Source organism: Silurus aristotelis (assembly GCF_946808225.1).
Source record: "Silurus aristotelis genome assembly, chromosome: 10".
Classification (NCBI taxonomy): Eukaryota; Metazoa; Chordata; class Actinopteri; order Siluriformes; family Siluridae; genus Silurus; species Silurus aristotelis.
The window spans coordinates 4447111-4470735 of NC_139583.1; the positions used below are offsets into that span (position 1 = coordinate 4447111).

At 39.7% G+C, this 23625-nt stretch overlaps 2 protein-coding genes across 2 annotated transcripts in view; one reads left to right on the forward strand and one right to left on the reverse strand.

Moving 5' to 3' along the window:
* Nucleotides 1–9311, reverse strand: part of LOC310732175 (ras-related protein Rap-2a) — a 116263-nt gene extending 106952 nt beyond the window's left edge. Inside the window, exon 1 of the mRNA XM_083552522.1 lies at nucleotides 9288–9311. The gene's annotated coding sequence lies outside the window, so the exon portion shown is untranslated. The remainder of the gene's footprint in view (nucleotides 1–9287) is intronic.
* The window catches only part of LOC310732103 (AT-rich interactive domain-containing protein 3B), a 68170-nt gene that overhangs the window by 17628 nt on the left and 26917 nt on the right, over nucleotides 1–23625 (forward strand). Inside the window, exons 3-4 of the mRNA XM_083552402.1 lie at nucleotides 18342–18416; nucleotides 18612–18684. Coding sequence (XP_083408528.1) covers nucleotides 18342–18416; nucleotides 18612–18684 — 148 coding nt within the window. The remainder of the gene's footprint in view (nucleotides 1–18341; nucleotides 18417–18611; nucleotides 18685–23625) is intronic.

A 23625-nucleotide genomic window follows, 5' to 3' on the forward strand; every position in this document is an offset into this window, starting at 1 on the left:
CCCCCTCTTTAAGCCAACTCTGATATTCTTGTATAAATGATAACTGGATCTGCAGGCAAAATCCGCAACTAAATTTGGCCCAACTGTGAACTTTCACTGTCTGTAATGTCTACACAACAATATCCTGAATATAATTAGTGTAGACTTTCCCTATTCTACAATTACAAAAAAAAAGTTTTATTACATTTATTTCTAGATTTTTTATTGGAAGATTTGCTTTTTCCAAAGAAAAAGAATGCGGTTTTGTTACCACAAAGCTGAAGGATGTCTTTGAAAGCGGTAGCAGGACATTTTCCCTTCACAGGAACTGAGACCCAAACCTGTTCTATGACAATGTCCCTGTGCACAAAGTCTGCTCTATGAACATACTCTTTACATGGGTTGGAGTGGAAGATGTCCTTCTACAGAGCTCTGATTTCAACACTATTGATCACCTTTGGGAGGAATGTGAACTCTGACTACACCCCAGGGCTCCACACCTCACCTACATCAGTACTTGACTTTTACCAACATTGTTGTGTTTGAATGAGTCTAACATAAATCTCCAAAATTTAGTGCAACATCTTCCCAGAAGAGTGAAGGTCATTGTATCAGCAAATGGGGACTAAATATGGCATGGGATGTTTAAAAATAAGCACATAGCAATCTTATAATCGGGTGTCCCCAAACGTTTGTTTATATAGTGCTGTTGCCTAATTATTTAACATGATTGCATGAGGGTGTTTTAATGCATTCTTTCAGGTTTGTAGACAAAACAATGTTCCAGAAACGTATGGAGGTATTTATGTTGCAAAACCTGATTTGAGAAAGCGAAGGAAAAAAAATGTGGACTTGTGTTTTTATGAATGTGGTCAAATTAAAAACTGATGTTAAAATGTTTTATATAAGTTTTATATTTGAAATTCCAGGCAAAAAGGTTAATAAACCTTTTTATTTTTATTGAGGTTTGGTGATTTGTGACCGATGAAAAGAGCTTATTTTTAGCATTCACTAAACCGCTATTGCATACCAATTGACCATTCTGACTGGAAATGTTAATTATTTTTTTTAATTAATATGAAGAAATCGATATAATTGAATTTGTGCAGAAATGTGCATTGAATGCAGCGAGGTCACGTAGCTAACATCGTGAAGTTTGCATTACAGTGCAATTTTTTTACCCTTAAACTATAAAGCATGGTTGCACTTAATGTACATTATATGTCCAAAAAATTTTAAATGATAGTATTTGTATGTTTTTTTTTTTTTTTAACATGACGTTTTACATTTAGGGCCTATTAACTGTTATAATGACCTCCACTCTTCTAGGAAGATGTTGCACCTGACTTTTGTGGAGATTTGTGATCATTCACACAAGGGTGTTGCTAATATCAGGTACTGATGAAGGTGAGATGTGAAGGTCTGGGCTGCGTTTATATTCATCCCAAAGGGGTTCAATAGAATTTAAGTCAAAGCTCTATAGCAGGCCACTCAAGATCTTCCTCTCTGACCCATGTTAAACATATTTTCATGGAGCTGGCTTTGTACACAGGGACATCGTCATGCTGGAACAGGTTTGGGTCTCCTAGTTCCTAGGAAAATTTCATGCTACCACATCCATAGACATTCTATACAACTGAATTGTCTGCCTCCAATTTTGTAGTAACAGTCAAAAGTCGGGTGTTCCAATACTTTTGATATTGCGTATGGTTACATCATTACAGCTCCAGCATAAGTTTGTGTGTGGAGTTAGAATGCGAATGAATTATTTGATTAATTCATTCATTTATTTGAAGTTATTTAGCGTTTGCGCTCGAGCACAGGACCCTGGTGGTCCTGTGCTCTAAAATAGCATGCATCTTAATCTTGGGAAATGTATCATAAGTTAATGGTATTCATTTACTTGATTTGTAGGACGTCGCAACATAACAGAAATAACAGTCCGTCAGAAATAATAAACTATAATAATAATATTATTATACTTAAATATAACCATAATAACAATATAATAAGGTTAAAAAACGAAAAGGAATAGTTACAATAAATACATTGAAAAAAGAATATATGGATATACTTTTCTCTATTTTCTCAATCTGTTTCTCGCTCTTACACTTTTACACTTTGAGGCTCTCGCTCTCTATTCTCATTTCTCACTCATTCTCTCCCTCTTTCCCTATTATTCTCATTTCTCACTCATTTGAGTGTTCAAGAGAGCAGTGAAAAAAATCGATTGTTGTGATTGGAGTGCTGATACGTGATGTTTTACAGTAGTTGAAGTTTTGCAATTTATTTATTTAATAAAATTGTTAATAAATAGATTTTAAATCCAATGGAATTCAGATCCAATTCATTTTATTGAAAGTAACAGTAGGCACTCTGTTAAAATGTGAAAATCCGATCCCGACGTTTAGTAGGTTGCAATCGTGCATTATCATCGGATATCCCCTAGCCCTACACATAGCACCTAAGCGTGCATTATCAGTCTGCTGCGTCTGGCCTGTTGCTCTTTCACACTTTTACACCCTGCAGAAAAATGAGTCCTGAACACAAGTCTTTAAGCTCTTCACATGTAAGTCACATGACCTACAGCACTACTGCCTCTGGGTACTACAGAGAGTCAAAATGACGTGTTGTTTTTTTCCTAAACTGTACATTGTGGGTGTATTTGATGTGTGGTGGTGTGAACTGCTCATCACACTACATCATCACTCATCACACCACCTCGCTGATGATTAGATTTCTGTAACAGCACACCTTTTCAGATTTCTTTCATACAGTGTGTGGTCAGAATATGATATTATATTTTTATATTTTTTATTTTTATATATATATATATATATATATATATATATATATATATATATATATATATATATATATATATATATATATATAATGTGTAGGTACATATATATATATATATATATATATATATATATATATATATATATATATATATATATATATATATGTACCTACACATTATATATATATATATATATATATATATATATATATATATATATATATATATATATATATATATATATATATATATATATATATATAAAAATAAAAAATATTAAAATATAATATCATATTATATAATGTAGCTATATGTGTAGGTATGTATGTACATGTGTCGAGGTGTGTGCATATATGCCTTTTGAATGTGTGGTTTTTCATATGTGAATCTGTATATGCATGTCTAGTGTGGGTTGGAATTATGTAACTAAGTGTGCGTGCGTGCGTGCGTGCGTGTGTGTGTGTGTGTGTGTGTGTGTGTGTGTGTGTGTGAGAGCAAATGTGCCTTTTGAATGTGTGGTTTTTCATATGTGAATCTGTATATGCATGTCTTAAGTTATATTTTTATTATGTGCGTAAGTAAGTGAGAGTTCTTATGAATATATATATATATATATATATATATATATATATATATATATATATATATATATATATATATATATATATATATATATATGCGCGCACACACACACACACGTGTGATTTGCTGTGATAAATGATGGAGGACGTGATGGAGACACTTTACCCCTGAAATTAATTACTGTCTTCGCTCTGTGTGTGTGATTGTGTGTGCGTGCGGAATGCCACTACTTACTGTACTGTAATCCGTGTTTATGAAAGCGATATGATACTTGTCAGATGATACACTGCTGCAGGTGAATTAGACACAGAGACACACACACACACACACACAGGAATGCAGTCATGTTCATGTCTTGCTAACTTGCTAAATCAGGTTAAAAAGCTGTTCGCTTTTCCCACTATATGATTCGGTGTGTGTGTGGGTGTGTGTGGGTGTGTGTGGGTGTGTGTGGGTGTGTGTGTGTGTTTGATGTGTTATAATATGTGGAACATTTCCCCCCAATGCACATGTTCTACTGTGTTCTACCTGCATGTTACACACACACACACACACACACACACACACACACACACACACACACACACACACACAGATAGTACAAGCCTGAAAGACAACAGCAGAAATATCACAGGATGTGTAAAACATTTCCCTGTTCAGGACCTGAGAGACACCTCACTAAGTGTCAAGTCAAGTCAAGTCAAGTTTATTTGTATAGCGCTTTTCACAACAGACATTGTCTCAAAGCAGCTTTACAGAAAACAACAGTGAAGGTGAATGGTGTGCGTTTGTCCCTGATGAGCAGCCGTGGCGACAGTGGCAAGGAAAAACTCCCTTAGATGATATGAGGAAGAAACCTTGAGAGGAACCAGACTCAAAGGGGAACCCATCCTCATATGGGTGACATCAAAAGTTTGGTCATAAATCTTTCAACAATACAGAACAATTTGTGATCAAGTGTCTGTTTTTGTCTTTCATTCACATTCTCTCTCTCTCTCTCTCTCTCTCTCTCTCTCTCTCTCTCTCTCTCTCTCTCTCTCTCTCTCTCTCTCTCATTTTTCTCTCTCGTCTTTTTCTACGACTGCACCAGCAAATCGCTAATTTCTTTTCCAAATTAAAGTAAAATCCAACACACGTAAAAACAAACACACACTTGCAAATCGACATATGACTCCCACTGTCCAATCAAACAAAGGCTTTCATTCATGTCACGTACACACACACACACACACACAGCTGAAGTCTGACACATTCTTTGATATTCAGAGCACGAGCAATGCTGTGATGTTTGCTACAAGAGGTAGATTGTAGATAGCCAGGTTATGTCTAATTCTGACTTTAAGTTCTGTCAGAAAGTCATAATGACGAGGAGAACGCGCTCTGTGTAGCTGTGGGTTTTTTTAATGCACACACCCACAAGTTGGAAAGTCAGGGTTCTTGGGGGAAAAACGCTGAGATGTAATTAGGGCAATAAAAAAGAATTTCTTGTGCGATTATGTCATCGTTCTGATCATTCTGACAGAAGGAATTAAATCGCTTGTTTAAATAGAATGTAGCATATTTTGACTAACATGACATTGTTACGTGAAGTGACAATGCGACTGATGTTATCTGTGTGTAGAAATAAAGTTAGCATTTTATTTACAGAAAAATATTTGTTCAGTAACAGGAAAAACTGAACACGTGTGCGTGAAAACTTGTAGGTAATCCAACATTGTGTGTGTCTGTGAGAAAAATATGCATTGTGTGCAGTTTAATGACTATAAGGATTAGCAATTAAGCTTAAAGTGTAGGGAGGAGATTTGCTGACAGGCATTCAAACAACATTCACTTAATATCTGAATTATCTTTGTTATTCCTTACACACACATGCGCACACCCACACACACACACAGATTTCTCTTTGCGTTTTTTTGAGGGGAAAATAAGGATTAATTTTCTTGTGAAGACCCACAAAATGTCCCCAGAATCACAAACCTGTAATGCGTGTTTTATAGACAGCAAGGAAATGCACCCATACATGCGATTTTTAAGTTTTTCAGCTCCTCTGCTAGCCATTGTTGTTGACTGATTAACACGTTCCGTTCACGTGAACACATGGCTGCTAAGTGTAGTTACAAACTTAGATAAAAAGCAATAATGGGTGGAGGAAAAAACAGGTAAATTTAAAAAAATTTTAGCAATTAATTCCGTATAGAATTTATATATATATATATATATAGTGCTGTCAAAATTAACGCTTAAATAATGTGTTAACGCAAATAAATTTTAACGGCACAAATTTTATCAACGCACGATTAATACGCATAAGCATTTCTGTTTGACCATTTTTGATTACAAATAAATAAATATAAAAGAGGCAAAATTACAACCTTTAACGCAGCGCATTTAATCACGACTTCCTTTTTTTGCACGGATATGAAAATAAATAAAAAAAACTCAACCGGAAACATTTTACATTTTAATTGCGGCAAGTCTCAAATCAAGCACCAAAATCCGCCACAGTGAAACCATACTCGATTCATTTTTGCCATGTTTCCACACGGACGGTTTTAATTGCCGGATGTGTGCAACATCCGGCAATTAAAACCGTCCGTGTGGCAACATGGCAAAAATGAATTGATTATGGTTTCACTATTAATAAACATACAGTGAGGAAAATAAGTATTTGAACACCCTGCTATTTTGCAAGTTCTCCCACTTAGAAATCATGGAGGGGTCTGAAATTGTCATCGTAGGTGCATGTCCACTGTGAGAGACATTATTAAATGGAAATTATCCAGAAATCACAATGTATGATTATTAAACTATTTATTTGTATGATGCAGCTGCAAATAAGTATTTGAACACCTGAGAAAGTCAATGTTGATATTTGGTACAGTAGCCTTTGTTTGCAATTACAGAGGTCAAACGTTTCCTGTAGTTTTTCACCAGGTTTGCACACACTGCAGGAGGGATTTTGGCCCAGTTCTCCACACAGATTTTTCTTTAGATCAGTCAGGTTTCTGGCCTGTCGCTGAGAAACACGGAGTTTGAGCTCCCTCCAAAGATTCTCTATTGGGTTTAGGTCTGGAGACTGGCTAGGCCACGCCAGAACCTTGATATGCTTCTTACAGAGTCACTCCTTGGTTATCCTGGCTGTGTGCTTCGGGTCATTGTCATGTTGGAAGACCCAGCCTCGACCCATCTTCAATGCTCTAACTGAGGGAAGGAGGTTGTTCCCCAAAATTTTGCAATACATAGCCCCGGTCATCCTCTCCTTAATACAGTGCAGTCGCCCTGTCCCATGTGCAGAAAAACACCCCCAAAGCATGATGCTACCACCCCCATGCTTCACAGTAGGGATGGTGTTCTTGGGATGGTACTCATCATTCTTCTTCCTCCAAACACGTTTAGTGGAATTATGACCCAAAAGTTCTATTTTGGTCTCATCTGACCACATGACTTTCTCCCTTGACTCCTCTGGATCATCCAAATGGTCATTGGCAAACTTAAGACGTGCCTGGACATGTGCTGGTTTAAGCAGGGGAACCTTCCGTGCCATGCATGATTTTAAACCATGAGGTCTTAGTGTATTACCAACAGTAACCTTGGAATCGGTGGTCCCAGCTCTTTTCAGGTCATTGACCAGCTCCTCCCGTGTAGTTCTGGGCTGATTTCTCTCCTTCCTTAGGATCATTAAGACCCCACGAGGTGAGATCTTGCATGGAGCCCCAGTCCGAGGGAGATTGACAGTCATGTTTAGCTTCTTCCATTTTCTAATGATTGCTCCAACAGTGGACCTTTTTTCACCAAGCTGCTTGGCAATTTCCCCGTAGCCCTTTTGGAGGTGTACAATTTTGTCTCTAGTGTTTTTGGACAGCTCTTTGGTCTTGACCATGTTAGTAGTTGGATTCTTACTGATTGTATGGGGTGGACAGGTGTCTTTATGCAGCTAACGACCTCAAACAGGTGCATCTAATTTAGGATAATAAATGTAGTGGAGGTGGACATTTTAAAGGCAGACTAACAGGTCTTTAAGGGTCAGAAGTCTAGCTGATAGACAGGTGTTAAAATACTTATTTGCAGCTGTATCATACAAATAAATAGTTTAAAAATAATATATTGTGATTTCTGGATTTTTCTTTTTTAGATTATGTCTCTCACAGTGGACATGCACCTACGATGACAATTTCAGACCCCTCCATGATTTCTAAGTGGGAGAACTTGCAAAATAGCAGGGTGTTCAAATACTTATTTTCCTCACTGTACATTTGCATAAAGGATTCATATTTGTCCATGCTCATGTTGATTAGACTATTAAAAACTTGAAAAAATTGCAATTATGTTGCGAATAATTGTGATTGAATATTTTAATCTTTGTGTCTGAAGGTTTGTGGAGATTTATTCAGTGTTAGTAACGTCAGGTACTGATGTAGGTGAGGTGAGGAGGCCTGGGAGGCAGTCAGCGTTCACATTCATCATTGTTCAATAGGTTTGAGGTCAGAGCTCATCTTCCAACCCATATAAAGCATATCTTCATGGAGCTGGCTTTGTGCAGAGGAGCATTGCAATGCTGGAACAGGTTTGAGTCTCCTAGAAAAATTTCATGCTAAAACGCATCTAAAGACTCGACTCGACTCGCGTGCCTCCATGTTTTTAGAAACAGTTTGTGGAAGAACCACATATGGCTGGAAATCTTAGGCGTCCCAATACTTTTGTGTGTATATAATGTATGCAGGTATTAATAATCAAATAGCACATCAGGAGTTTCCTCCTGTGAGCAGAGACATGGTTTTGTCTTTAGAACAATGTGGCATTCAGCTCATATCACATCACGCCAACGATTACATATACTCACGTATTGAATCCAAGCAGGACACGAATGTTTTTTTACAAACATCTTCTTGCGTAAACACTCGTACGAGCGCCGGATCCGTTTTCGAACACGTCGTGAAAAATGTTGTGCGACAAACGTGTTTCTGTGGTGCGAAATGTAAAGATAAAGATCGTCCGAGTGATCGTTATGTTGTGGTTCACAATGAGGATGTGAGTCCCAACATGTTCCTGCCCACATTATATAATGCAGAAAGGCATACCTGATCGTGTGTGCGTCTGTGTGTGAGACGTTAACTTGTGTGCAGTGTTCAGGAATTAATGTACAACAGCTCAGGGTGTGTGGTTTTGCTGAATATTAGGAAAGCGCTATAACCACCTGTTGTGTGTTATGCTACAAAACCACCCAGAAAAACTATTAAATCTGTTTTTTTGTAGTCTGTGAATCTTGTATGTGAATGCGTGTGTGCGTTGATGTATGTTTATGTATGTATTCCTCTTTCTCTCTGTCTTTCCTAAACACTAGGTTTGTCTCTCTCACTGTATGTATAAGTCCGCCCGTCTCTCTGTCTCTATTTAGGGTCTGTATTTCTTTGTATCTCTCTCCATCTCTGTCCTGTCTCCATGTAGCTATCTGTTTATCTCTTTGTCTCGATCTCTTTCTGTGTGTATCTTTCTCTAGATTTGCCTCTATTTGTCTGTCTCTTTCTCTCTCTCACACTTCCTGTTTAAATGTGCTCTCTCTCTCTCTCTTCGTGTTGTTTGTGTAATCCCAAAGAGACAAGTCGGTTCCTGTTATCACTTACGCCTTTAAACAGTGCTCTTTCTCTCCGTCGTTCTCTTTCTGTCTGTAAAGAGAACGGTTTCTTCTACTGCTAAACGATTAATCGTATCGCAATCGTGCCGTCGGCTTGTGTGATTATATGATGGCAAGCGTTGCGATTGAATTAAATAAATAAGTGTATGTGGACACTTATTCCTCATACTCACACCGGGACACACACCCACATCTTTCCTCGACGCCACACTTGCGGTTTTTGGCGCACCTTTGCCTGTCATCCTCCGCTTTCCCAAACACATCCCCATACACTCTATCAGCTCTGACTGCTCTCTCTCTCTTTCTCTCTCTGGTGTCCGTTACATCCCACGTAAACAGGGCCATTTTTAGCCTTTTGGAACCCTGGGCAGGATTCCTATTGTCACCCCCCCACCACAATGCTCCACTCCCACACCATACAAATCATTAGCGATCTTCCATTACAAATTTTGAACACATTTAATAATAATGATTGCATAATTGCTTGAATTTAAGTACGTAAACACATACTGTATCTTAAAAACTGGTAAATAATGAAAAATTTCCTGTGGCAGGAGGTTCCCTGTTCGTTTGGACAAAATGTTTCAAATATCTTATTTTTGTGAAAATTTCATGTTTACATTAATGCAAATGTTATTTCATTTTGTAAAAAAAAAAAAAAAAAAAAAGTTTGTTTGAAAACCTTTATAGTTTTACAAATACACATTTCAGCATCATTACTAATGTGTGCAATTTCCTTGATAACCAATTAAGTGGACTCATGAAACCTTCTATTATATCGCAATCTCAATATCGCAATATTGACCACAATAATTGCAACATGAGATTTTTCCCGAATCGTGCAGCCCTGCTTTCTACGCATTTTTGCATTTCTAATAAAAAAAGTATGGAATTTGATTTGAGTGATTTCCAGGTCTGGATTAGAATGTACAAAAGAACACAGAGTAATGAAAAATATGTCTGAAAACGTTCACGTTTCTGGACTGCGCAAAAGCGAAACGTAAGCCGATTTCATTTCCGCACAGCTTTTTAAAAAGAAATTTGTTTTAGCCTTTTCAAAAAGTTACGTTTTCATTGACTGAAGGCCAAAACTGAGAGAAAAATATTAGTTAAAAAGGAAAACGTTTTCACTGTGGACTAAAAGACTTGTTAATGGACTTGAGTTGTGCTGAATTGCACATGAACAACCTTCTCTTTCTGTAGGATTGAAGGTTTACAGATTAAATGTATGATTAATAAATTATTAAAATTGCACTGTTTTAGAATTTAGTTTTTAATAAAATGCTGTACATCGATTGTGGGTTGGTGTTAATTCGTATGAGTTGCAGTAACTACAACCTTCTGCCAATTATTTCATAATATCGTAGCAAACAACAGAGATTCTGACTAAAATCATTATTTCAGATGTTAAATATGGCCTTCAAAGTCTTTTTAACTTCACTCTATAAACAGGAAGAGAACTGCTCAGAAGACTACCCCAGGTTGCGATGTTGAAATTTCATATTGAGGGGGTGATTTTCTGTGACATTCCCCGATTGTAGGAAGGGAATTCCGAGTCGCGGACCAGCCTCGAGCTGTGGGAGTGCGAGAGCGGGATCGGAACGAGTCGGCGCCGTCTGCACGTGCGCCTACACGTTAATGTCGACACACTGAGCTAACAGTGGGTCAGCAGACAGCCAGGGGCACAACAAAGCACAAACAAATACTCTGAACATTCCTGCACTGACCACCACCGCTCTTCTACCAGACGAGACGAGACACGTCTCAGATCTCTTACGATTTCCCACGCACGTGTTTCTGCTCCACGAGCAACCGTTTTGCACTCTGGGGAAATTAATACTTCAAAGATGAGAGCAAGAAAGAGAGACAAACAGTCAGAAAGACTTGGACTGAAAGCCAGAGAGGGAAAGAAAAATTGAGACAGAGACTGAGAAAGTAATGGATTGAGTATGAGAAATGTGAAAGAGAGAACTGGGAGAGGGAGAGAGAGCAAGAGATCGACAGACACGAGAAAAAGAGAGCGATAGACAGGCAGAGAAGAAAAAGAGAGAGACAAAAAAGAGAGTGAGCGAAAGACAGATGGAGAAGATAAAGAGGGAGCGAGAGACAGACAGAGGCGACAGTAAGCAAATGACAGAAAGAGAAGAAAAAGAGAGCAAGAGACAAACAGAGAAGACGATGATTGTGAGGGACAGGTAGAGAGGAATAAGAAACAGAGCGAGAGACCGACAGAGAAGAGAAAGAGATTGTGAGAGAAAGGCAGCGAAGAATAGGAGAGTGGGTGAGAGCGAGACAGACAGAGAAGACAATGATTGTGAGAGACAGCTAGAGAGGAATAGGAGAGTGGGTAAAAGCGAGACAGACAGAAAAGAGAGAGAGACAGACACAGAAAGAATAAAAGAAAGAGTAAGAGAGAGACAGAGAAGAGAAAGAGGGTGACAGAAAGCGAAGAAAAATAAAGTGTGAGATACAGTTTGAATATTGTAAGAAAGGCAGACACAGAAGAGAGAAATCATGCAACTGTTGTGTGCAAAAAGTGTGGGGGTAACTTAATGACTGATTTAAAAGCAAATAAACGATAGTCTGAATTAGTGTTTTTACATTGTGTTGTAGTGTTCAGTGTTTGAAAAATGTGAGAGAGAGAGAGAGAGAGAGAGAGAGAGAGAGAGAGAAAGAGAAAGAGAAACCCCTAAGGAAAAAGGTGTGTCTGAGATTTTCTCCACTTAGACGCATGTTGCTTTGACAGTAACTTTGCGTACTACTGCTCATTTTAATTCTGATTTGTGTACTGTCTGGCTTTTCTGACTGCTGATTTAAATCCGATTTCAGCTCCCTGCGTCCACCTGTACAGTCACGTCATCACAGCATGCAACACCCATTATCTCCCTTACATTGTCTCACCCTCACATCATCTCCCTTACATTGTCTCACCCTCACATCATCTCCCTTACATCGTCTCACCTTCACCTCATCTCCCTCAAATTGTCTCACTCATGTCATCTCCCTCACGTCTTCTCTCTTACATTGTCTCACCCTAACATCATCTCCCTCATGTCATCCCTCTCATATTGTCTCACCCTCAGGTCTCCCTCTCGTCATCTCCCTCACCCCATCTCCCTCACTGTCTCACCCTCACCCCATCTCCCTTACGTTGTCTCACCCCCACGTCATCTCCCTTTACCCCATTTCCCTCACTGTCTCACCCTCACCCCATCTCCCTTACGTTGTCTCACCCCCACGTCATCTCCCTCACATTCTCACCCTAACATCTCTTCCTCACATCAACCCAGTCACATCATCTCCCTCATGTCATCTCCCTCACATTCTCACCCTAACATCTCTTCCTCACATCAACCCAGTCACATCATCTCCCTCATGTCATCTCCCTCACATTCTCACCCTAACATCTCTTCCTCACATCAACCCAGTCACATCATCTCCCTCATGTCATCTCCCTTACATTGTCTCTCCCTTACATTGTCTCACCCTCACATCATTTCTCTCATGTCATCCCTCTCACATTGTCTCACCCTCGGGTCTCCTCTAAGTCATCTCCCTCACTGTCTCACCGTCACCTCATCTCCCTTACATTGTCTCACCGTCACGTCATCACATCACATGATACACAGATGTCATCTCTCACATTCTCATGCCATGTCTCTCATGGCAACACCCTCACATTGTCTCACTATTACATCATCACTCTACTGTTGTCTCACCCTTACGTCATCACCATCATGTCATCTTACCATTGTATTGTCTCAATCTTTTACAGTCTCACTCCAATATCATCTCCCAAACATCATTATTCTCAACTCGTCTCACTCTTGCATTATGTCCCACGCAGCATCACTCATGTTACCCTTCCGTTGTCTTACCCTCGTGTCCTCTCACTCTCTTTATCCCCTTTGCATGCTCACTTTTATGCCGTCTACCTGTACAATTTCTCATTTTCACATGATCTATTTATCTATTCACTCTGCCATCGTCTCACCTTCACATCATCTCTCTCACGCTTTCTCCTACGCATATACTTACACTCACTGTCGTCTCACCTTCACATTGTCTCACTCTGGCATTTCCTACGTATAAATTAACTCTTCATCGTCTCACTTTTGTGTCTCTCTGCCATGTTTATCCCTCACATCTCACCTTCATATCATCACTCTCGCGTCGTCTCAATGTCTCGTCATCTCACCCTTTTATTTCACCCTCACGTCTCTTCATGTCCATGCAGGTCTCTGAGCTCTCTGGTTTTGAGATGTTTGTCGCAGAGTCATGAACTTTGATGATGCCGTTTGTGTGTTTTTGTTTAATCGCGCAGTATTGATCACTTTGTAGTCCTGTTGTTTACCGTGTGTGTGTGTGCGCTCGCACTCTTGTTTGCTCGGGTTTAGTAGGTAATGCATGACCTGTGGATTTATGGAACATCAAACCATAGAATGGGATTAAAGATTAACTCTGTAGATATCAGCATATGGTTCTGAGGTCGGGATCATGCAGGTCGCTGTTTCTCAATCACGCCGCTGTAGACCTTCTGCCCTGCACGCTTCAGTGATCACAGCTGGAGAAAGATCAGGCTGGTGTGCTATACTGTGTCCATCAGACACTTTTCACAAGGTATTACTCTCACATGCTTCTGCTTTTATCCTGGTGGTGTTCCTCAAGATAGTTGGTTCTAGTTCTCGAACAGCGCAGGCCCTGAAGCCATTTATCTCTTCCCCCGCCCCATTTAATCCCATAGAAGAACACCTTCTCATCCCCTGATCTTGTATAAAGAAAGAAGGATGATAATGCAATAGGAATTACAATAACAGTGTGTGTTCCTGCAGAAACTTTTTAAAAGATAACATGAGTTTTATCCTGTTGTTTTATTTAAAGTTTAAATCTGGACTACTGTCATATTCATACCTATCTCTTTCTGTTTTATTATTTACCGTAATTTCCGGACTATAAAGCACACCCATATATAAGCCCATATATAAACCACTGAATTTGACGACGATTTTTATTTTAAACATAAATAAGCTGCACCTGTCTATAAGCCACAGGTGTCTACGTTGAAACTAATGAACTTTACACAGGCTTTATTGAAAGACAGTGTCTCTTACACGGTGTAACAGGTGAAATATGTTGTGGCTCCTTTAAGAGCAGAGCGGTATTTTGGGAATAGCCTGCCGCCGCATTTTTTCCAGTATTACTGCATGTGTGCAAGACCGAGGAATATGTCCTTATTATTTTCTGATGCTCATTTTAAGTTTCTTTGACTAACCCGTAACACTGTTGCCAAGAAAAATAAAAAAGCACGAGTTTTGGAAACCTGTCTGTGCTTATATGATTTCTGTTGTAACTGGAGTTAGCGAGCTCTCCCTTCACCCAGACTCAACACGTTACAACGGCTTGTATCTAAACAGTAGCCTACCAAGAAAGTCATTGTTCACTGTCTTCCTCCTTCCTTTCACAACTATTTCTCTCGGGAGTTTATCTTTTAGCATCGTCGTGCGTTTAAAAAAAACAAAAAGTTTTTTCTCCCGATGCCATGCAGCTCAGAACACAGGTGAGGTGCGTTTTTTCGTTTCCGTTCGGAAATTTCATTGGTCTAATGTTATGGGTCTCAGTTTTTTGGCTTGAAGTTTGTAAAACCGGGAAAAATTCATATATTAGCCGCTTCGTTGTTTAAGCCGCAGGTTTTAAAACGTGGGAAAAACAAAGTAGCGGCTTATAGTCTGAAAAATACGGTATATATTTTACATACTATATATATATATATATAGTATACATATGTTTCATACATTAGATTTAATACTAATACTTTTATACTTAATATATTTTATCTATACATATTTTTTATATTCTATTTCTAGTATTGAACAGTCATAAAACAGCATTTCACTGCAAGTCTTTCTGTGTATGTGACAGATAAGATGTGTAGTTGTTTTTAATGTTGTGGAACATCATGCAGGAAAAATTCTGCAATATTATGTTTTGTATATTTATCAGTTTAATTAGGATTATTATTATTTATTTTTTTTACTGGTATTTTCTAATAATGACTTTAATCTCTAATGAGCCAAATCGATGTCAAAATATCAATATATTAATTATTATATTTAGTTAAACTTTTTTTTATAATAATGAATGTATTTCAAGCCCCACCTGTCCTCAATCACCCCAAAAATTATAATGTAATACCTCAAGTACTTTATTGAAATATAATTTCTAAATTAAATAACCTCAAATAGCATCAAGTTCAAAAAAAGAGAATAAAAGGTCCCCGCCTCTGCTATAACCGTAGCTAGCAGCAATTAAAAACAACCTGTAGCGTTCTTTGGGTTTATGACGTGCCTTGATAATAAAAGATCTTTTGTCTGAGGCAATCAAATCGTGCACCTGGCATAAGGCTTTGGGTAACTGATTTAAAGGTCAGGGGTTCAAGTATTGCCAAGCTGCCATTCTTGGGCCCTTGAGCAAGGCCCTTAACCCTCTGTGCTCCAGGGGAGCTGTATCGTGGCTCACCCTGCGCTCAGACCCCTGTTTTCTCAAATCGCTGGGATGTGCAAAAAAATTATAATGTGAAGAGATGTGCTGTAATGTACATATGAGAACTAAACCCTCTTTACCGCTTTACATCCTTTTTCTCTGCCCCTTTACCAATTTTTTATATGGAGAAATATTGAGGAAGGAAACATGTATTGTGAAAAAAGTGCTCTGTGTCTCATCACCTCTGGGTTTCTTTTGTTCTTGGGAGAAAGGTGACATCTTAACCTCTATACTTCTATTAACACACACACACACACACACACACACACACACACACACACACACACACACACACACAAAGCAAACACTCACACGCACACCCAGGCCCTACACATAAACGCTGAATACTTCCCTTGAACATCTGGTGGGTGAGATGGAAATGAGTTAACCAAATGCATAGGTACTTAATGTATGCCTTTGAAATGTCTTTGCTGTGTCACCCTTATGACCTCTGTCGCATGACGTCCCTGTGTGTGTGTTCGATCAGTTCACTGAATTTTAAGACACCGCTCTCTCTGGCTGCTCGCACCTCTGTTTTTGTTCCCAAGGCTTTTACGGTTTCCTCGGCAGACTGACATTCCTGTCCGGAACATTCCACCGACCTAAAGCCCTTATTTACGCAGCCGTTGGTCACCCCCATGAGCCGTGTGTGTGTGTGTGTGTGTGTGTGTGTGTGTGTGTGTGTGTGTGTGAGAGAGACAGAGTTTGTATTAGCGCCCCATCTGTCCCCCAGCAGCACAACTCGTGAACTTGACTTGCCAGTGCAGCTGTTTTGGGTCGAGGTGTGTGTGTGTGTGTTGGGGTTTGCTAAAATACAGCTGGGTGGGGGAGGGATGGCAGGATAAAGAGGGAGGAGGTGGAGGTAGATAAATGAGGAGGAGCAGCACAGATGGCCTCTAGTTGTGTGGGGGTTAAATAGGTGGACAACTTTATTTACCATTTCCTGGGAAGAGACACCTGTAAGAGGGGCCTCAAGTGTGGTGTTTTTGTGTGTGTGTGTGTGTGTGTGTGTGTGTGTGTGTGTGTGTGTTTGTGTGTTTGTGTGTGTGTGTGTGTGTGTGTGTGTGTGTGTGTGTGTGTGTGTGTGTGTGTTTAGCTTTTTTTTAACAGTCCAGTTGTGAATTCATCCTTTAAAATATCCTGTTTTGTGCCTTAATGTTTCTTCAACACACAACACTCCAATACAAAATGGCTTCCTGTTCGCTCTACTGTATATATTGTGCGAACCACTTACGGTAAACTATGACGCCACGACCGTAGCACCTGCGTAACGCGATACGTATTCAAAAGACGTCCGTTTGCGTTTCGGTCACTCATCAGTGCCCCATACATTCATATCACTTAAGCGCTCATGAATATTTTATTATCACAGGCGTGCATTATTAAAAAAGTGAAGCTAAAGTAATCCCAGACGAACATTCACAGGTGACTTCTGATAAAAAAAAATAGGAAATAAGGAAATGTGCAAATGCCATTTTGCATAACTTTCAACACAAGCTCAAGTGGTTAGGGAAGACGTCAGGGTCCACGCAGCGTCGGGTTTCAGCTCGGCTCACTGATCCGACGCTTTACATGTGAAAGAAGAGGCAGTTTAACAGTCATGACCGATCACTAGCTAGTTGATGACTAGCTATTAGAGCACAGGAAAGCTGCTGTCTGCCCTCTTTTGCATAAATTTGCTCACAAAAGAAGGGAAGACGACTCTGCAAGGATCCCGAGCCATCTCGAGATGCACCAATTCCAGACATTGGACTCGAAATAGCTTTCCTCATATGCTGCGTCTCCCTCATTGAACATTGAGAATGGAGAAATCCATAATGATCTCGGATGTTGAGCTAATTTCCGAGTTGCTCAGGAGCTCCAGGTTTTACAACTCCAACAGACAGGACATGACTCATAATCACACACTCCGGTGTTCATGATATTTCTCACTCTCCAGTCTCTGTAATGTTTTAATGATCTATAATCACACTCTTGGTGTGACCCAGGTGAGAATCGGTTCTAAGAATGAGTCTGTTTCTTCCTCCTACCATCTGAAGGAGTTTTTCCTCGCCGCAGTCACCCCAGACCTGTGCCAATTCTTACGTTCTGTAAAGCTGCATTGTTAAAAGAAATACAGTTGAATTACGTTGAATAATTGGCAAGCGTCTCTATGATCGAATGGGAGAGTGCGAAAGAGAGAACGCCCATCCCTCATGGAGAGCATGGCCAGGTTTTCTCCCTTATCTCCAGCCCCAGAATGGAGATGGCATTGTTCGTTTTTTGTTCCACCTCATCGTGTTGTGTTATTGATGGATGTGCAGAGAAACAGTCTGGTTGCAACCCGTCAAAATTCTGGAGCTTGTGGCCAGAAAAGTGGGGGAAAAAAACATAGATGAGACCGAGACTAGGTTTATATCTTATACTGAATTAGTGAAATAGACCAGTGAGATTTGGTGCACTTTCAGTTCTTGAATTGTGTGTTTAGGATTAAATGTGAGGCAAAATGAGTATAGACAATAAAATGATATAATATAATGATATAATACATAGGGAGGTGATAGCTTAGTGGTTAAGGCATTTGGATCTGATGGTCTTGAGTTCAAATCCCATCCACACCAAGCTGATATTCCTGGGCCCCTGAGCAAGGCCCTTAAACCCCATCGCTGCTCAGTTGTATGAATGAGATGAATGCAAGTTGCTCTGGAAAAGGGCGTCTGCCAAAATGTTATAAATCTAACACCTGATGATGAAAGCAATGTGAACTGATGGTTGTAATGAGGATAGATGATGATGATGATGATGATCTCGATCTCTCTGCAGAATGGCAATGGTGTATGGGGAGAAGAATCAGACAGCAACAGGTCAAGAGGAGAGGCTTCCAGAGACTTTGCCAAGGTCAGTTTTCTTTTTTGTTTGTCTCTTAATCAGGTCTGTCTGTCTGTCTGTCTGTCTGTCTGTCTGTCTGTCTGTCTGTCTGTCTGTCTGTCTGTCTGTCTGTCTGTCTCTAGCTGTATTGATATGAGTGTATGGAGTTTGTTTGTTGCTAAAAGGAGGCTCAGAACAAGAATCTTCTGTTTGCCTCTCGTGCAGTTGTATGAGCTGGACAGCGACCCCAACAGGAAAGAGTTTCTGGATGATCTCTTCACCTTCATGCAGAAAAGAGGTAAGTGTTTTCGTTCTTTTTTTTTTTTTTTTTTTTTGTGGCATCGTCTCTCCTCCCTTCATGGTGAAAACTCCTTTTTGTAATTATACAGAGACCCTCGATGGCGGCTGATTTAGGGTGTGTTTTAGTTATGCATCATTGTTATTTGGTCAAAGACCCATGCTGCTGACGTGTCAGAAGCTCCCACTTCATACACACACACACATTAGTGTTTTCGGTTGGGTTTGATTTGCCTGCGTCTCTGTTCAGGCAAGTGTTTCTGTCTCAACAACGTTACAAATACATCCTGTGCATATATAAAAAAAACAAAAAACAACCAGACATCAATCACACTTGTGTGTGTAAATAATGCCCCCTTCATCCGCAGTGCTCTTTATAGGGTGTAAAGTTGGCTGTTGGGTTCCACCCTACACACGGCAGTTTATTATAGGGATTCATTCCACGTCACTTCGCATGCTGTTATTAGATTAGCTCAAAGCAGAGGAGGGGCGACTCCCACTGAACTGCACACATCTGTTTAACACGTTGGCTGCCGGAAAAAAAAGTGTGTGTGAGGGAGATTGTTAAACCTCACTGATCCCTTGCACAAGTCTGAACACAAAACCGAAAGATCATTTAGATTTTTTTCCTAAGTGCCACTAAAAGTTCCTAACTAAAAGGTTCTTCTTCAAACATGCCCGAGAAACTGCCAGAGGAAACCAGGTGTTAAGGGACGGATTCAGTGTGTTTGATGAGTGGATATTAACAGCAATTGGCTGAAACACTGAATATTTAGTGCACGAAATAAGAAATCCATCGCTTTTTATTTGTATATATTTCTTTTTGCTATCAAGTTCTTTTAACGATTACAACTCCATAAGCTTGAGAACGCTGCTGCGAGTGACGTATTTGTAAGACACAGTGGTTGAGGCATTAGACTTTGGATCGGAAGGTTGTGAGTTTAAATCCCAGCCACAACAAGCTGCTGCTCCTGGGCCCCTAAACAAGGCCCTTAACCCGATGGCTGCTCAGTTGTATGATTGCTATACATCTAAGTGGATCTGGATATGGGCGTGTGCCAAATTTCATAAATGTAAATGGTTAAAGCTCTGGGTTACTGATCGCAAGGTCGGAGGTTCAAGTCCCGGTGTCATCAAGCCATCGCTCTTTCATTGAGACAAAACCATGATGTCTGTCAAAATTCTGTGATCTTTTGCATTTTGAATGGATATATATGACTGAAAGTTGGTCTTATTACCTACCCAGTGAATTGAACATGTAATGCTTAATCGTGTCCTGCACAAACTCGGTATAGAGGATCTTTTTCACAGCAGACATTTTCACATGAAATAGTGCAGTGACATTAATTATGGCCCATAATTCATTTAGGTATACGAGAGCCAGGTTCATGCTGTATGTTCAGCCTATAAACATTTTTTTTTTTTTTTTACCGTATGCACATTTTCTGGTTGGAAACAAGAAATCTCGTCTTTTGCACAGTACTGTCTATATATGTATATTATCACATGGACTTGCTTCACCAACAGTGTTTAAAATTGTTTGTAAATCCGGTCCGGGATTTTCTGCTTGCACGTTTAGCTCCTTGTAAAGAGTTCTGAGGGGAAAAATCTTTCACCTTTAATTAGATTCATTCCAAATCTAATTATTTCTAATTAACATAATGTTTAGCAATGTCTGAGATTTTCTGTCTGGAAAATAAGCAAGATTCCAGCTACAGGGTGTGTCCAAAAACCGCATACTATTACAGTAAATAGTGTCTCAGTTGTTTCAGATGTAGTACAATATAGCAATATATGGACAATAGGTTTTGGGTCACCTGACTTTTAAACCCATACGTGGTTCTTCCTCAAACTTTTACCACAAAGCTGAAGGCACACAATTGTCTTTGACGTCTTCGTATGTGGTAGCATGTAATTTTCCTTTCAGGACTGAGAGACCCAAACCTGTTCCAGCATGACAACGCCCCTGTGCACAAAGCCAGCTCCATGAAGATATGCTTTACATTGGTTGGAAGTGTGTGGAAGATCTTGAGTGGCCTGCTATAGAGTTCAGCCCTCAACCCTCCTCACCTCACCTACACCAGTGATTTCTAGTATCACGTCCATTTAAAGTATGTATATATCTATAGGTGAATGTTTATAAAAGTCAAGGACCAACTCTCTGACAAGACGCAAACCCCTCTGTAGACATAACAATCAGGCCCAGTGTCGTCTGGGTCTGGAGAAGTAGAACGCTAACTAAACAAAATGGCTTTGCTTACATCATTGAGTTGTATGTATTTAAAATATGTCCATGTCTGAAAAACTTCAGATGGGACGGATAGTAAGGTCTGAAAGGAAACTTTATAGTCGGATGAAAAAATAGGTTAGCAACGCTGGGGGTTCGAATCCCCTCTCGGCCATGAGTGTGTGTTGTGTGTGCTGAGTTCTTCCTGCTTTAGGGGTTTCCTCTGGATACGATCTATCTATCTATCTATCTATCCATCTATCCATCTATCCATCTATCCATCTATCCATCTATCCATCTATCCATCCATCCATCCATCCATCCATCCATCCATCCATCCATCCATCCATCCATCCATCCATCCATCCATCCATCCATCCATCCATACATAGGCTAAATGTCGATTCTAAATTGTGTGTGTGTGTAAGTTTGGGGTGTGTACAATCAGTGGTTTGGAAAATAAATGGAACAGACGAATGTAATGTATACATTACACAAACTTCATAAGTCTAGCCACATCACCTTTTCTTTGCCCTCTATTCAGTATCGCTGAAAGGCTAGGTTATAACAGGTTATAACACCTGTCCCAGATGAAAAATGGAGGTGGTATCTCAGTGGTTAAGGCCTTGGGCATTGGATCGGAAGGTCTCAGGTTTAAATCCCACCACCACCAAGCTGCCACTGCTGGGCCCTTGAGCAAGGCCCTAAACCCTACCCTGTTCAGCTGTAAGTCTCTCTGGATAAGTGCGTAAATGACTCAATAATATAAAATAAATGCATCATTGACCTTATTCTTTACTTTCTTTACACTTTCGTTTGTTAGCGATTTCTCTTTTCTTTTTTTTTTTGCCAGAGACCGTAATTATAATCTCATAAAGCTATCTATCAGACAAGATCGCTATTGAAGATCACAGAACATCACGGGCAGAGCTTTCACGTACTTCATTACACCGCGCCGATCTTCTGAATCGGTTCACCTCAACCGTATTGGTCCAAGAGATACTGTAGTTAGAGCATAATGACAAAAAAAAAAGTTTTTTCACGATAAGCAGTAAAACAGTTCAACGAGTTCAGCAACGTCTCAGTTTTTCAGCGTTTCTCATTGTTTTCGAATATTGGGCTTGTATCAGTGCGTGAATCAAGAATGTGAGATAAGCTTTCAAGGTTTTCCTTTTTTTTTTTTTTTTTTTTTTTTTTTTTTTTTTTTTTTTTTTTTTTTTTTTTTAAAGAGATAATCTTTGGATCAGAGTGAAGTAATTCAGTCATTGGTTTGCAGTTCACTGGCAGGAGATAAGAAAAGCGATGACATCTCTCGCCAACTTTATAACAAATATGATGAGTAATGGCCAGGAGAAATAAAATATTAAAAGAAAAGCACAGAATATTAAGAATTTTGAATGTTCTTTCTTCAGGATAGTTACTCCAGGTACACACAGCACTAGGATTTGTTTTTTGCGTAAAGCACATCATTGCTTAGACAAATCAGGCTTTGCAGTGCTTTTGTCTATACACCAAGTGGCCATTTTTTAAATTTCTGTGCTTTTTTTTTTTTTTTTAAACAGACAGTTCAAAATAACACTTACATAATGGTTTAGCTGTATGGCTCAGATGTTATTTCTTACTTTTTGTGTGTGTGTGTGTGTGTGTGTGTGTGTGTGTGGGCGCGCGAATGGAATTCTGAGTTACGATCTAATGTGACGAATATAACCGATATCGCACGTGCGAGCCCAGGTCCATCTGTGGACCTGCAGCCTATCAGTCTGACGTACTATTGTTTATTAAATACACAAAAGTGTGTATTGATTCAAAAAAGCAGTTAGCAGACGGCTCTTGGCGCTACCAGTCTGTATCTCTCTCTCTCTCTCTCTCTCTCTCTCTCTCTCTCTCTCTCTCTCTCTCTCTCTCTCTCTCTCTTCTCTCTCTTTCTCTCTCTGTCTTTGTCTCTGTCTCTGTCTCTGTCTGCTTCACGGATGAAAAATCACGATTTTCCTCATACAGGAGGTGAAAAGCCCTGACGTTCCATAGATCTCCACCAGACCGGTTTTATTCATACAGTCGTATTCTCACCTTCATTTGAACCTGCTAAACGCACAGCTTTTCTCTCTCTTGAAATTACACAATTACTGAAATACCGGTTTTTAACGCGACACGTACACCAGACATCCAGGAAAACTTTCTTTAATCGGAGGCAGTCCGATGCTTTTCAGATCACCACAGTTGTAAAGAGTACTTATTTTGATTTACTGTAGCCTTCCTGTAAGATCTTTCTCCTCAGAAAGGGTGAGCTGGATGTTTTTAGCACCAATAACGCGCCACTTTTTCCTCCTTGTTATGATGTTCGAACCTCAACCCAAACGCCTGGATCGACCTACTTTTTTAACCAAACTGATGTGATTGGCTGATAGGAATGCGTGGAAATATTGGCTCACATGGAGAAAGTGAGTGTAATTGCAGTAATATGGGCAGAAATACGAGCTGGATTTTGTCGGCACACTATTTGGCAGCGGCACTGGGTGAAGATGATGCGCTCCTCTAATGACATGTTTAGAGTCGGCCGGTTTGCCTTGGAGCTTTTACCCTCTCTCTGCTCTCTCTCTTACACTAATGGCCTGTTAAGTTGAGGGACATTATGCACATCGCAATACATGATTAATGATCCAGAGTGATGCTTTGAATAAGTCAATGTCTTAATATTATGGGATTTAGAGCAGATTA